The sequence below is a fragment of the Ursus arctos genome, unplaced genomic scaffold, assembly GCF_023065955.2.
Source record: "Ursus arctos isolate Adak ecotype North America unplaced genomic scaffold, UrsArc2.0 scaffold_11, whole genome shotgun sequence".
In the NCBI taxonomy this organism is placed as follows: domain Eukaryota; kingdom Metazoa; phylum Chordata; class Mammalia; order Carnivora; family Ursidae; genus Ursus; species Ursus arctos.
In genome coordinates, this window is record NW_026622775.1 from 56,144,869 (window position 1) to 56,161,323 (window position 16,455).

A 16,455-nucleotide genomic window follows, 5' to 3' on the forward strand; every position below is an offset into this window, starting at 1 on the left:
TAGTAAGTAAAATTAAATGCAAATGACAGAGTGGGGGAAAACTCTAGAATATCTGACAATGCTTAATAAGTGTAAAACATAAAGAACTCCTATAAATCAAAACAAAAAACCCAAAAGAAAAAAAATGGGGAAAAGATACGAACAGATAGGTCACAGAAAAAAGAAACAGAAATAGTGTCTAACTATAAAAATCACTAATGATTACATTACAGTAGAATTCAAAGAGATTAAAGTAATTTTTAAAAAGGTAACTTTTTAAGCTTTCAGAGTGCCAGGAAAAGCAGGGAGGCGCTGAGTAGACACGCTGCTGTGAGAATGGGGAAAGGGATGCTCGCACACACTGCAGGTGGGAGTCGGGCTGGTAAAACCTTTGGGAGGCTGATACAGAGGCAACTGTCAAAATTCAGAATGAATGCAATCTATGACCCACTTTTAGATTTCTTGAAATTCTTCAAATCAGACAAGCCTAAATTGACTGGAAAAATATTAATGAATGTAAGAAAATCAAGGTAACAACAACAACAAAAAAATCTCCTTTTCAAGATAGTTTTTCTCCTAGGGACATAGTTCCAGAGCTTTCCTCCCCTGCCAACATTCCCTGGGAGAAGCCGTAACTTTGGTCCCAAGCCAGGAAGGCGGCTGACCTGGTACCACTGTGCTCACTGTGGGGCACACACACATGCAGGGGGAAGTCGCTGCAGAAAATACAATATCATGTTACTAGGACAGTGTCAGGTAGACCGTCCAGTAACGAGAGAAGCAGATCAACGGCATCACATGGCTGTGGTCAAACCTCTAGAAGTTACTGTGGCTCAGTGTCTAGCCACTGTATGGTACCAGATCAGAGCTATGGCTCATACGACTTCTGACGAAATTATTGCTGTAGAGAAGCGAGCAGCATCGATACACCTCTGGAACTAAAGAATTACAAATCAAGTGAGAGCACAACTACAAAGATACTGTGGTTACAGCTTCCTTCAAACACCATGTCCACTACAATCCTAAATTTCTCCAGCTTTTCCTGAGGATCATGGAGCATTAGACATTAACAATTCTGCCCAAATACTAAGCTCTTAGAATTTCCCCCGAATTACTTATTAGACGATAAGGATTTCTTTTTCTTTGGCGATATCTTTCTGTGAATGTGGAAACAAGCTGATGTACGGTTTGTCTGTCCCCCACTAAGTGGTATGAAAAGATTAAAGCTCTGTTCACAATCCCATTTAGATACTGAGGTTCTTGAGCCTTCCATGCCCATGCTTTTTAAGGAGGAGGGTTCAACTGGCCAAAATAAGTAGGTCACTTTCTTGAGACCATTTTTAAACATTTTTATGAAGAAACGTTAAGAAATGTTTATGCGCACATAAATGGAGTACCAGGTTCACTCGAATGAGTATCACGTTGAATCGACACTCTTTAAATAAGACCAAAATGCACATGTAGGTAGGTGCCTATAAACGTGGCACTTCTTGTCCAATATGGGAAATATAGACCACTGAAGAGAAAGGATCCACGTCTTTTTACAAAACATAATTGAAAACAAATTTAGCACTGCATGGCTGCGCCTGTTACAGGGCTTCTGCAGTAGATGACAGCTCCTTGAAGCCACTGCAAAGACTCTGGTTATCAACACTGCAGGCTGCAAGCGTTCTTGTGCACCCCCCCACCCCACCCCAATCCTCCCAGGAGACCTCTTCAGAGTGTACTAGGGCAGCTCTAATAAGCTATTCCCTACATCATGAGGAGCAAAGGTGGCCTGGGATAATACGGGCTTAGCTCAGCTTTCAGCGCAGGAAGGTGGGGGTGGAAGGCTATGCTGTTCAGAGCCTGCAGTTAAGCTCTGCTTAAAGGTATAAATAATATCTGAAGAGGACCTCCTGTCTTTGCATTTCCTGGCAAAGGAAACATCTGACCCTCTAGCTAATTTGATCTGGTGATCTTAATTTTTAAAAAAAAGTGCCAAGCATGTAATTCCATGGAGGCTAGCAATGGTCTTTTCTGAGAAGAGCTGCAGGTGGTTTTCCAAGACAAGAGCACCCTACACTGGGTTCATATAAATAACTTCCATGTGGGGAATCTCAGCTGTCATCCTTATCTGATATGGATCTGGAAGGGTGGTCTTTTCACAGCTAAGACTAGAGCATTCTGAACTCATCTCCCAAACAGAGCACACCTCATTAAAGAAAAACTATCAATGGTTGTTAGTTATCAGGTTGGCCCTTGATATGGCTCAGTGAACCAAAATAAATTAAACCACTTTTATGGAAAAATATATAATGAGTTCAAACAGCTGATCTGAAGACCTACTTTGGAATGATCCTTTAGATCGCTGAGGAGGGCATCTTTAGGTTAGATCGGGGTTTCTCAACTTTGACACCACTGACATTTTGTGCCCAATAATTCTCTGTAGGGGTCTACCTGTGCATTCTAGGCCACTTAGCAGCATTCCTTCCTTCTGCCCACCAGATGCCAGTAGCATCATGCTCCCTTCCTTTCCCTCCTCCCCCAAGTTATGACAACCAAAAAAATATCTCTAGACTTTGCCAAATGGCCTCTGGGTGGAAAACAACCCCCCACTGGGTTAGGCAAAAGTAAAGTTTATCTTGTGCACAATATGCTTAGTAACATCCACATCTACTGCCTTCTCAGAGATAGAAGCGTTATTGGATATCAATGGGCCCTTTGTATCCACGCGTGATGTTGGGGCAAGAGGAAGCCTCTGATGGAGGAGAGGGTTCCAAACCTACTATCATAGCAGTCACAACATTGTTTTGAAATTTCCAATAACTTTTAAGGGACATAAATGAAAGCGGGCTAGAGAATAAGAAATTACCCAGAAAATTATTTCCTGTCTTTTCAAAACACACTGGATTATGACACTGAGATTTAAGCACTTGGAATCTACAACTGTGACAACAGAGGACAGTATTACCAATAACAGTGACAGCAGCTGCCCTTGACGGACAGCTTGGTGCGTTCCAGATAACTACCCAAAACATTTCATACACAATAGTTTATTCAAGACTCTCAGCCCCACCTGCTAGTGAAAAAGGATTGTCTCTCTTTTATAGATACAAAAACTGTGGCTCAGGGAAGTTGAGGCACTTGCTCAAAGAAAGGCTCTTGTGTGATGCTTCTGAATTTCCCACAATATATGTGTAATTACATCAATCTGTTTTAGGCCTTCGATAAACTGATTTTTCATCTCAAATATTCAATCTACTAAAAGAAGAATTCAGCGTCATATTTTCAGAAGTTAATGCACTACTTCTTGCTGATCTTAGAGGCAAAGGATAATTTACCTTTAAGGTGGGAATGGACCTCCTTCTCCATGTAGGAAGTAGAGAGGTCATACGCAAACCGGGCTGGCACAGCGTGTTGTCCCTTGCAGAAGCAGTTAATAAGCATTTCATAGTCTATTCAAAAAATTTAAAAAGTGGAAATAAAAACAGTAGAGTGACGTGAAGTAAATGCAGAATTTATAACCATGAATTCCAGCTGTGACAATTGTGAACTCTGTGCAGTTCAGCTCAGTTTACTCTGTGCATATTTACTTTCAAAGATCGTTCTATCGTTCTTAATTATTTTTGGTGAAAGAATGAGGCAAGGGTATAGAGACAAACCCACAGGACAGTCTCAAACCTAACTTGAAGGAAGAATTTCAAACGTGATCGCTAACAAGCCAGACGTGTTTACCAAGGCCTATGCCAGCTGACTTTCTGGAAATTCTTGTTACTTATCATCTGATAAAGGTGCTAACGTGCATTTACCTGGCTTAACGTCACAGCAAGAAGGCACGGCAAAAAATACCGTGGGTAATTCGTACCTGAAATAACTGGGACTTTTTTCATAATACCTTCTGAAAACTATCTATTTCTATTTACCTCTAGCAGAAGAAAAATTGAAAACAGTGCAGTCTGTGGCCATTTGTGGTTATGCATGTTACTCAAATTCTGAGTTATTTCTGTCATGTGGTTGGTGGACCACCCCCAACACGTCCTTTGGTGAACTACCAATAAAAAAAAAAAAACCCTGTCCTCCTCCAGAAATAGATGACACATTAGCCTCCCCTGATCCTGCGGACTAGAAGTTACAAGCACCAGGGAAGCAAAGCAAAGCGCTGCCGCTCCTGCCAGTGACAGGAAATAGCCCCACTCTTTCTGGGACTGGCAGCGGTGGCATGAATAATAGCGATCTCACTTCTTCAGCGTTGCCGAGAAATGAAATTGTTCCTTTCCATGCTAATGGTGGTGTGCTCCTGGATTCTGGTAATGTGTGTGCGTGTGCACGTGTGCACGTGCCGTGGTACACGAGGCAGCACACATCCTAACACCGTCTGTGACTGTCATGTGGGTGATCACCACGCACTTTCCATCCAGGAAGGCTGCTCTCATTCGCCCCATCTGGGTTTGATGCTCTTCAGTGGTTTTCACCTACCAAGACCTGAAGGGTGAGCAGATGCTGGTCAGGGAGAGGGAGAATACACACTTGCTTGGCCACACTCTGGTTGTGTAATATCCTCTCTATTCACCTGGTTCCTCATCTGTATGCACAAGGCTTAGTAACATCCACCCGTCACACTTATTGTAAGGATTAGAAATAATATCTGTAAGTTGGTATGGGAGCTCAATCAATGGTAGGGATTGTTAATGAAAACTGCATTAATTTTGTTAGTTTGATTTTAACAGTAGTCTATTTTATCTAGGTAACACTCTGGGATATTAGCATCATTTTTCATACTATATTCAATTACCTCTTTGTTGAGTTATAAATGAAACACTGCTCCATTTAAACTTGTAGACTATCAGCCTGAAAACTGAAATTTTTGTCCATCGTTATAATATGGGCATTTTCCCCGTCAGAAAGGAGGAGTTAAAGACTTATGGGTCCTCTAATAGGCCACTTGAGTGCTAAAGTTCTATTTCATGATGAGGAGTCTCATTTCTACTATTTCTTATGTCTTGCTTCATTGTTAGGTGCAGTGTTTTGTTTATTACCCTGTGTTACTTATGTTCCGAGGTTACTATTATTATACATCGTAACACAAAAGCTGAGCTGGAACATCAGGTACTAGTATCATGAGTTCTTTTTAAAAATTGGCAGTTTATCCTCCTTATGAGATTTAAAAACAGTGAACTGGCTTATCTGCTGGCTGCACCATGACTCGAGCACGGCCTTCTGATGGAGGAGCCGTCTGCACCAAAGGCTTTTGGTGGCTACGCCTGCTTCCGGGGTCCCGGGACGGGCTGCTACCATAGGGCCACCTGAGCACCTGCAGGACAAAGGGAAACCGAGCCGTGTGGCTTCCCTCTAGCCCAGCCTCCCAGGACACAGAGAAGGCAAGGTGCAGCATGTGCTGGCCCAACAGAGTGAATAGCTAGAAGGACTTTTCAATGGAGGCAACAGGTGATCTCTTTGAAGCCGAAAGGTACTACTTCAGGACTGCACACAAAATGCCGCACCTGAAATTCAGGCCCCAGCACTATAAGGTTCCCACAGTCTTCCTCCTCCCTAAGACTCAGGGGTTCAGTGCCCCAGCCCCAGGGCACCGGGCATAACCTGTGCTTCAGTGTCCACGTGAAAGGTAGATTCAGGTCTGGAGTCTTTGCTCCCCTCACTTCAGTGACCTTGCTATTCCTGTCAGTGGCCCAGCCTGTGGAGAGATCTGATGAAGCACAGGGACTTGAGAGTGTATATGTTGCCATGGTTACTGCCCCCTTTACAAGTATGATATCACTTCCTTTTGACTTATGGTCTGGGAGGAAGGAACAGGAGGAATGGAAACCAATTCTGGGCTAAGGGGAGGTGGTATCTCCTCTTCTTAGCATCAGTAGTGAAGGCTCTAGTCACAGCCACTTAGTAACAGTAGGACCTTGGGGGAAATGTGGGTAAAAGAGGGATCTGGATGACACTGTCTCTAAGTCCCTTCCAATTTAAAAATTCTATGAGGGGCGCCTGGGTAGCGCAGTCGTTAAAGCGTCTGCCTTCGGCTCAGGGCGTGATCCCGGCGTACCGGGATCGAGTCCCACATCGGGCTCCTCCGCTATGAGCCTGCTTCTTCCTCTCCCACTCCCCCTGCTGTGTTCCCTCTCTCGCCGGCTGTCTCTCTGTTAAATAAATAAATAAAATCTTTATAAAAAAAATAAAAATAAAAAAAAAAATAAAAATTCTATGGCCCCATAATTTTACTTGGTGGGGAAAGAGTTCCACTCTCCCAGGTTAAGCCGACAGACACACATGTGATATGTAACATACGGTATTTTCATTAAGGGAAGAAGCTTTGTCATATTGTACATCCTTGAATGGCTAACCAAAAGCAATGTAATAAGAGCACTACAAGGAAACCCGACATCCCAGGTAGCTGGACTGTTAATGGCCTCAACCATGAGGAACACAGCTGGGAACCAGAAGTATGTAATTGCAAGAAAACTCCATTCACTCAGCTCCTGAGGAAACATAAGGCATTAGCCTCTACTCTTTTTCAGAGTACGTAAGATGAAATGAGGGAAAGAGATTAAAAATGTAGGTTTTCTTGGAGCAGAAACTGTCTGGAGATTACTCATGGTCAAAGGGCTATGGGATAGGAAGCACAATATGAATGAAAGGTGACAGAAACTAATAAGCTGCTACTTCAGGAACAATGGTCTTTTTACCCCCCCACCCCCAGCGCCCTACTTCACACAGTAAAGGCTTCAGAAAGCACGTTAACTCCTTCAGGCCAACGAGAGCAGGCTTGGGTTTCCAGACAAGTACCTCTCCCATCTAAAACGAGAAATGTACTGATTCACAATGACCCAGCCAATCCTCTCTCTGGCTGGAGAATTTCCTGAAGCAAGCTTGGTGCTTAGGTAGATGATTCACATTTTTCTGGCCAGAAATGCACTCATTAAAAACCAAACATTCCCCTATTGCCACATGTTATTTCTTGCTATTGAATCCTCCCTCTCTTGGCCTCAGCTGCAACAGACAATCTAGAAACTTCAGCCAGGTCTTCAGGAGCACAGAACCATCTCTAGTCGGTGGCTGGCAACCTTGCACAGAGACTTCCTTTAAGAAGTGCGGTCCTTAAATCCACAGTCAATGAATTAAACTGACATTTAACTATAAACAACTGCTATATTGTTCACTGGAGCCAGCTCCATGAAACAAAATAAAACTCCCTTATAAATGGAATGTATACTAATGGAAAATCCACTTTACATTCGTCCCTGTAACATTTTATATGCATTATACTACAACATTCTAAGAGGCCTTTTAAGAGACTTTTATGTTTGCCCTTTGTCTTCTGAGTCGAAAGAGTGAAAACTATGAATTAATTACTGCTTCGAATCTTACGGATATATATTTCTCTCTCTTGCCCTAGCAAAGAAGACAGAATGAGATCTTTAAATGACTTGAATAAGAGCAACTAACATTCCCAGTGTGGCTTCCAGAGTCTGTGTTTATATTTTATGACATTTGACACAACTTGAAAGCCTACCTCCTCCTCGCTCCTTCTCGTCTTCTTTCAGCAGCTTGCCAATGGAATTATACCACTTGAATTGTGGATCAGGGATGCCATAAACACTACAATTAATCAAGGCACTGTTCCCTTCCTTGACTATGATATGGTCAGTTCTGGCAATGATTACAGGCACAGAGCCCAAGACCACGTCAGTGCCATTTAAAGTGCTATTAGTCACACTCTTAGCAGTCGCTAGAGTGGATACTAGAATTAAAAAGGGCACAGTAGGTAGAAAGCACACAGGCAGATGGTTCTTCAATCGATCCATCTTCTTTGCTTGCTCTATAAGGCAACAGAGATGGTTTGCCAATGGAATCTTCTATCGGAAAACACGCTGTTTAGAGCAGGCCATGGGACAAACCTGTCCTGGATCCATAGAGCTGATTCTTGATTAAGAACCTGTTAAAAATAAAAAATCCACACACACATAAATATTAGCATTCATACTTTAACAACAAGATTTATAAAATGTTAGAAACCCAGCTAAAATACACACCTATATAATTTTTAAACACACAAATTAGAAGATGTTCCGAATGTTAAATTATATTTTTCACAGAAATCGTAACAGTGTAATTTTGTTATTTTTGCTATTGAAACATACAGCTCTTAGTAGGAACAAATATATATTTTGCATGTTAAATTTATATCACATGACTTCAGAGAGTTCCCAAACCAATTCAGGCTTCCTTCATTTAGCATGATAAGGTCTCCTTCTACCACATCACCTGTTTCTATGGTGGATGACCTGACTGTTCACCTGGGGTCCTTCTTATCCTCTTCTCTTTCCTTCCAGTTGATTTCAGTGGTCCCAGCTTGGGTGCTGCCAGCATTTGGAAGGGCTCCACCGGAATCCGTCCGGCATCCTCCTCACTCCCCATTACGGCTTCTAGATATGCCTTGCCCACATTCAGGCAACTGCCCGTGCTCCTTTGAGCTTCATACCATCTAGTTCTCTCTGCTCCATTTAATTGTTATCTACCAACTTGTGATCACTCACTGAATTCCCTGGTTTCAGTCTTCATCCATCTCCTGGAGGCAGGGGAACATCAGTATGAATTGGGTGACATTATGGTGGCTGCGCTGCTTATGTCCAAAGATCTAACCTTCACCTATATCTTTAGCCTCCATTTCATCCATGAATTACGTCACCACACCCTGGACCTTTCATCTCTCCACATTCTAAATTCTGAAGTTCTAAGTAGTTCTGAAGTTCTGCCATCTTTAACTGCACCCAACCAACCTTCCAGATTTCTTACTCCCCTCACTGAACTTTGTAGTCCTTCTAGTTTCCTCAGTCTCTATCTCCGCGCCCCTCCCCACCCTGACCCGCATGCTCCACACCTGTCTCAGTCGAATCACGTGGACCACAATCCCCGATATCCTCACCCCCTGTCCTTCTGCCACAACTACTCTGCCAGTATACAACTGGGATCAAGCCGATCACTTGTCATCCTGGCTCTGCACCCAGGAGGCTGGAGCACCTACTGGAGAAAATCATACAACCATGGCATTACTGCCAAACTAAAGGAACCATCTCAGATCCCAGCCAGGCCCTCGGGGACATCTGGCAATCTGTGTATCAGTGCTGAGTCCGTTCACTATCCTTTTCCCAAGATGCCTTAAGCTTTTGAATCAAGCACTTCAACCCAGTGGTATCCTTACCTTTCTCAAAAGACAGCTTTCTCCTACTAGGTTGTGCAGGCATGAATTCCTACTTTCCCACCTTTTGGAAAGAATTCTCTGTCTTATCCTAACTCCCTCCCCCACCCCCGCCACTCACTCCTCAAATGACTACATTCTGTATTTTGCCTGCTCTTTACTGAAACCGCTCTTGCTCAAGTCACCAGTCACTCCAAGTTGCCAAGTTTTCAGTCTTTCTCTTGCCAGATCTCTGTGGCAATTGCCACTATTAACTTGTGAGCAAAGCTCCTTCCCTGGCTTCCACACTCTGCTCCTCCTAACTGCTCTCATTATTCTTTACTGGTTCCTCTTCTTCTTTCCAGTCCTTACGGCAGTTAACCCCTAGAGTTTCATCACTGGCCCTCTTCTCTTTTTACCCTCAGCTCTTACTGAAGTTCCATTTCCATGCCTTTATTTAATAACTCTCAAGTCCATGTCCTCAGTCCTGACTCCTTCCTGCATTTCTGACTGGTATTACCAACTGTCCACTGAACAGCTTTAGCAGGATGTTTTGCAGGTAACTCAAAATTAACATTCCCAAGCCAAAGTCATCTGCTAACTATGCTACATTTCCCACATCCCTTCTATCAGTTCAGGGCACCACCATTAGCTCAGGTATGCATGGATAGAATCCTCATTTCCACTATGACCCTTGGCCCCTCAGAACGTAGCTACAGGTTGCTGATTCCATCTCTTAAATATTGCTTGGACTGTTCCATCCCTTGCGTCCTCTGAGTAAGCCTCAGTTTAGCCTCCCTATCTTTTCCTTACCAGAAATGGTGCGGTCGCCTTCTGTATGACCTGCCTGCCTTCAGTCTTACCCCGGATCCCAATCCAGTCCCTACAACCATTCTGCAACCCGAAGTCTGTGGTGCCATTTCTTTACTTAGCAACCTTCAGTGTTTCTGCACTGTCTCCATTAGAGAATCTGAATTCCTTACCCTTTTTATTACTTTATTATATTAATTTTTTAATAATTACTGGATGTCAACTATTAGGCAGACATTACTGTAGGTCTGCCTGCATATTGTAGAGATAGAAGAGTAGACAAGACAGACCTTCCCTGTTATGTGGATATTATATTCTCATGGGGAAAAACAGACAATAAATAAATACCACGTAAATAAGAACTTCAGCTAATGATGCATGCTGCGGAAAACACACCATGATGTACTCAAGTGCTGAGTTAGGCAATCAGGGAGAACTTCACTGAGGAGGTGGGAACTTCACCAAGGCCCCTGAGCTGCAGGCTCTTTAAGAATCAGCCACCTAGATCTGGGAGAAGAGCATTCCAGAAAGAACAACAAAAGCAGATGGGGCACTGTAAGATGGTCAGAGGAGTAGACACGTCCAGATCACCTAGGACTTCGCAGGAGAGTAAGGAGTTTGGATTTTACCTAACGTTCACTAGAAAATTTTAAGCAAAGGAGTGACAGGATAGGATTTCTTTTTTAAGATCAACTTTACTGTGGTATAATTTACAAACAATAAAATGTACCAATTTTAGGTATACATTTTAGTGGGTACTCACAAATGCATATAACTATGTAACTACCACAATAAACAAAATATGGAACGTTTCCATCATCACCAAAAGTTCCCTTGTGCGCCATGTTTACACTGATCCATTCCGGTATTTGCTGTGTGTATATGTACCGCATGAGGTAAGGTCTGAGGTTCATTTTTCCCCCACATGGATATCCAGTTGTTTCAGTACCATTTCTAAAAAAGACTCTCATTTTGTCAATGGATTATTTTTCCTTCTTGTCAAAAGCAGTGAGTCTACTTCTAAACTCTATTCTGTTCCACTAGTGTTTATGTCTATCCTTGGGATGTGTACCACACTAACCGTTCTGTCTGCCTCATTCATCTTGGCATCTGCAGTGTCTGAAGTTGTCCCCGGCAATAAGTTACTGAATAAATGAATCTCTCTCCAAAGGCAGAAATAATTATTCCAATTCTGTAGACAATGAAACTGAAGAGGTAAATAATTCAGAGGTGATAAATTAGCTTCAGACCATACGTAGCTTCAGTGGGAAAGACAAAGAGTTTTCTTAGTGCTGTAGACTTCCATTCTCCCCCGTGGACTCGAGTGCCTTCCTGCTCCAGGAAGGCCAACACATTTTTCCACCAGCAGGAATTGTGGTCTAAGGGAGATAGCACGGGCTGCAACAGCATGACACATACCCTGTTATGACTTTGTAAATGTTTTCTTTACTTGGCTAACTTGTGGTTTCCTTTGAACAGGGAAGTTGTAAAGCTGACCTATTCAATACAGAATGGTTGTTAAGAGTATGGCCTCAGGTTGTAGGTAGACTGGCCCAGGATCCGGGATCTAGCCACCCTCATTGGCTGTGTGTTTTTGGCCAAGAACACCAAGTACAGGACAATGATAAGGATTCATGATCAAATGTACATAACACACTTACATAACACTCAGCTTGATAAACAAGAATTGTCAGCATAATGTATAAAGCATCCTTTGCTGAAATTATGCTTCTCAAGTTGATTTTTATTATAGCATTTAAAAGACCTACCTTGTTTTTGGTTTTGTTTAAGACATTATTGACTGCCCTCCCACCACCGGAAATAATTACAAGGGATTTTCAGCACTGGGTCCTTTTGCAGGGACTTGAGTCTGAAAATACACGAGCTACCCCTCTGGGCAGACACTGCACTGAGCATCCTGAGGACAGTATCTGGGGTCACTCCTCTCTGACTCCCTGATGCCTGTACCAGAGCCGATGCCTGACTAAATAGCTTGGGGGAGAATGAGAGACAGGACAGAGTATGGGGTAAGTTCCGGTAAGTGTGCGTAGTAAATATACTATATTTCTTTTTTCATGAGGGAGAATGTAACAAATGGGAGATCAAACTGGGTTTTGATCAAACTCTAAAACTGTTTTCAAACAAAGGCTGGCTATTTTGGTTTTTTACTTGCAAACACCTTGTGCTAGCGAGAATAAAGAGAATGGGACACTGCTGTTCTATTATATTTTAATAATGTCGGTAGGTTCTTTGGGCTAGAAACACAGCAACTGTTCCAAAACTGTAACTAGTTCCCTTAGAGACCTTCACAGGTACAGAGGCAGAGATTTTTATCTTAATGCAGGGATTTCAGTTAGCAAACTCATTCCTCCCTCCCCCATCTCACTCCCATCCTTTCCCATTTTGAAAAGTTACCGAAGTACAGAAATCATAATGTGTAATTTGTAGGTTGTTTGTGTCAATGCATTTACTCAAAACTCTCTGTGAACATTTTCAAATATTTTCAAAATATTTTCAAAAATAATGCATTTAACTGACCAACACTAATGAATTCAAAGTTTTTAGTAGGAATTCACCAGATCTCATGCCATGCCCTTTTAGTTTGTTTATTTTTTTAAGTATGGCTTCTGTGCTGGCCACACTGCTAGGGGTCTGGGGCAGGCAGTGGGGTGTGGGAGTGCTACAAAGCTCAATAAGCCACAGGCCAGTCCACTTATAATCTACTAAGGAGAGATATAGCTAATTCGAGTATGTTCTCCAGGTGCAATGAGCTTAGCGGTGGGTATGCAGAAGGAGCACTGGCTGGTCTGGGTGACACCTGGAAGAGATGCTTGTTGACTGCCTAGCCAGGACCCAATCCCAATTCCACCTTCCCCTTCCCACAGCCCCACAGCTCACAGCCATCCCGGTCCTTCTAATCTTCCAATGAGCCTGCAGCTTTTACCGAACTTGTGACACTCTTCCCTGGCATATGATCTTGCATTTTCCTTAGCTTTGTGTTGAGGAAACTTCCTTTCACAATTACAAGCAGAGCTCCTTGATGGAAGAAGCTCTGGCAAATAGCTCTGTAGAGTTTCCTTAGTACTGGGCACCCAAAGTAATGCTTACACATGTGCTGTATGAAGCCACACTTACGTGGGATCCAATGGCAACTGGAGTAAATTCACAATGTGTTGCCAGAAAAACATATAGACATCATGTCACTTCGGGCACTGAGGAAATATTCTACAAATGCACTTTGCGTAGCTTGTCAGATATTACAGACATCATCGTGAAAAGTTCAGTTAATAACACTATGACATTGTGAAAGACATTTTAGCTACCAAAGACTAAACCACGAGTACTATAATCCAGTAGCTTAAAATGCAGTCCTTCAAAATACAAGAACAAAGGCCACAGATTCCAAAACCAGGGTTTAACAAAAGCTACAATGGACAAATTGTTAAGCTTCATGTGTTTGCTCATGGCCTTTGGGAAAACTTTCATAGAATATTTTCTATAAATAAAAGAGAAAATATTTAGCAAACATCAAATGTCCTTTCTTTCCTCAGCCTCTTCCCTATTTCCCAATGATTGTACTTTATCTGAAAAACATGTAATAAAATGCTTTGTTGTATCTTATTTTTGTTCCTTCACCCATAATAAGACATGACTGTTGACCATATATTTCTGGAGTTGGGAGGAAAGGGCCCCTTGTTTAAGGGTGCTTTGGACTAAATGAATATACATTGTTTTTTCTTGGCACAGTTCATGCTGGCATTTCCCCATCAACTATGATGAGTAATTTTATAGTTACATAACTAGATTTTGTCACAACATCTACTGAGAGTCACCACTATTTTCATTTGTGCATAAATGATGCCATAGACACAAAGGCTGCCTTTTAGTTTAGAACTCTTTCTTTCTTTCTTTCTTTCTTTCTTTCTTTCTTTCTTTCTTTCTTTCTTTCTTTCTTTCTTTCTTTCTTTCTTTCTTTTTTATTATGTTCTTGATAGGTTTCTCCTCATGCAGCAAGGAGAAGAAATCCCAACTTCATGGGAAATGAAGAGAGACACTGAAATACTCATTACATCATAAACACTAACTTTTTAAAATTGGTAGGCAACTAAGGCCATTTTGGTTGTGGCCTCAATTTGGACTCCCCTAACTTCTTTTAAGATCAATTTTAGGATCAACGTATACAGGTAGTGTCTGAATATGAATTATGAGAATCCAAAGTCAAAGTCCAAAAAACTTGTAGAACAAGAATATTCCTGTAGTAATTACTACAGTCCAGAATCAAATCATTTAAGTGCTAAGTCTAATAAGTTTTATCTCAATGTCCACTTGTATTGCACAAAGATTCATACTGTCTTTGTTTCTTCCCTATAGATGTTTTAGAATCTATATGTGTAGAGATTCTTAATGCCTCTAATAACACAAAGGTAATTGCTCACTCAGATGGCAAATGGGATCATTACAAGAAAGAATGGAAGAACATTGTTTTTAGGTTACTTTTAGAAGCACCCAGATAAAAAGTCGGTTCAATCCAAATCAATACACATTAACAGAGAAATTTTTCTGTGCCAGGCATACTGCCAGGGATGAGGAGTACAAAGGTAAGACCTAGTCCTAACCCCCTGTCATCCACAAATCTAATAGGGGGAGAAAGAAAAGTAAGGCAACATTTAAAGCCAATGTGAAAAACTGATCCATCAGAAAGAGTCAAAGATCCACTGGGGATACAGGAGAGGAGACCCAAGTCATCTGGAAGGGCCAAGAAGAACATTCTATAAGAAGTGGCCCTTTAGTTTAATTATGAAGGAGTTCAAATAGACCAAGGGAGTGAAACTGACCCAAAAGGAGAAAGAGCATATTCAAGAAAATGCTGATTGGAGGGAACCTGGCACATTTAGGGAGCTGCATGGAATTAGGCACCAACTAGTGGTATGGAGAAGAAAGGAGGGGGAAGAAGGATGGAAAAGTAGGCTGGTCCAAATAACAAAGGGAAAGATGTGTAACACCAAGGATGGGGCGCACTCACAGGTTCTGGAAGGGGGAAGTGACATGGCCAGTTTCATGTTTAGAAAGATCACCTTGCTCAGAGTGTGGCTGATGATGTACAGGTGGCTAGAGGCTTACTACACTATGCAGGAAGGAAAGAAAGAACGGGCGTGAACTAAAAGCAGTGGGGAAACCAAGACGTGGGCAGATCCAAAAGAAGTACAGGAATTAGAATGTACTGGATTTAATGAGTGCCTGACTATACCGCGGGTGAAAGGGACTCCAGACTTCTTGAACGGCAGTGCCTCTGGTCATACCAACAGCTCCCTGAGGAAAGGAGGGTTTCATTCGCTAAGAACCAACGCCTGGCACTGTGTGTGGAATACACATGAACACATGAGTTAGGAATTTCAACCAACAATTCCCTGGGGCTGCACTGCCCAGTTGCTGCTATACTTGGAAGAAGGCCTGTCTGCTGGCCATGTGGCTGAGCAGAGCCCATGGTGGCTCCTGCCTGTTGCACGAGCCTCTCCTCCTGGCTTCACACTCTCCTTGCTCTGCAAGTCCTGGCTGATGAAAGGTTTGTGAGGACAAGCCACCGCAGTGACACTTACATTTAAAAACTGTCACAAACTGAGAGCTGTTTAACACAGCAGTGTATCATGGGAAGAAGCAGAGCTCTCTTATGGAAGTAGTTAGTCCCTAGGAGGAAAAAGAGACTAAGAGCCTTGTGGCATTCTTGGCACCCCCTTTGTCTATTACCTGCATGATACTGGGATAATTTATAGCTACTTAATGGGTAGAACAAAGTATATACCCTGACTTGCTGGACTGTGGTGAATGGCCACCAGATGAGCTCTTTTAAGCTCACCCAACAATTTAGAAGGAGCTAGAACAAAAGGTCTCAATCCTACTTTATCAACTGTACTAATGTTCAGGCCTCTACAGAATTCTATGCTTTGTTTTTTCTATACACAAAAGGCACATACTTTTCAAAAACGGATCTGTTTTAAATCACTGTTTTTCAAACCTGAAAAGGAACGCTAGGCCCAGAGATGCCATCTTTGTAATACTTTATTTTTGGTGGTGCATAATATTAAGAAACCATTCTTGGCTCTTCATCACAATTTTCCCACACGGTACGCTTTTCTGATTAAAAGTAAGGCTGATAAAAAATAAAGCTCTCGAAAATGTAATATTTTAAAAAGGAGGAAGAGAAAAAGAATCACAGTAAAGGTTTTCCTCTACAGGTACAAGTATCATTAGGTAAGATAAAAACAGGTCTATCATACCTATCTGTTCACATAACTAGAGTATTAGATCTGGAAAAACTCACATGTGTTTTCGTAAAGGTCCCCCTTTATACAGGATGAGAAAGGGAGACCCACAGAAGATGAGCAATTTCCCAGCAACACACAGTTTAGTGGCTTAGAACCAGGATAAAAAGCTCACACCCAGACTGGGCCTGAATTAAACTACAATCTCTTGGTTAAACAGAGGCAATTTTTGAGTTGTGC

At 42.2% G+C, this 16,455-nt stretch overlaps 1 protein-coding gene across 1 annotated transcript in view; it reads right to left on the reverse strand.

Annotated features, from left to right (window-relative positions):
- MFAP3L (microfibril associated protein 3 like) overlaps positions 1 to 16,455 on the reverse strand; it is a 38,952-nt gene that overhangs the window by 10,303 nt on the left and 12,194 nt on the right. Inside the window, exon 2 of the mRNA XM_026485617.4 lies at positions 7,481 to 7,903. Coding sequence (XP_026341402.1) covers positions 7,481 to 7,772 — 292 coding nt within the window. The 5' untranslated portion in view covers positions 7,773 to 7,903. The remainder of the gene's footprint in view (positions 1 to 7,480; positions 7,904 to 16,455) is intronic.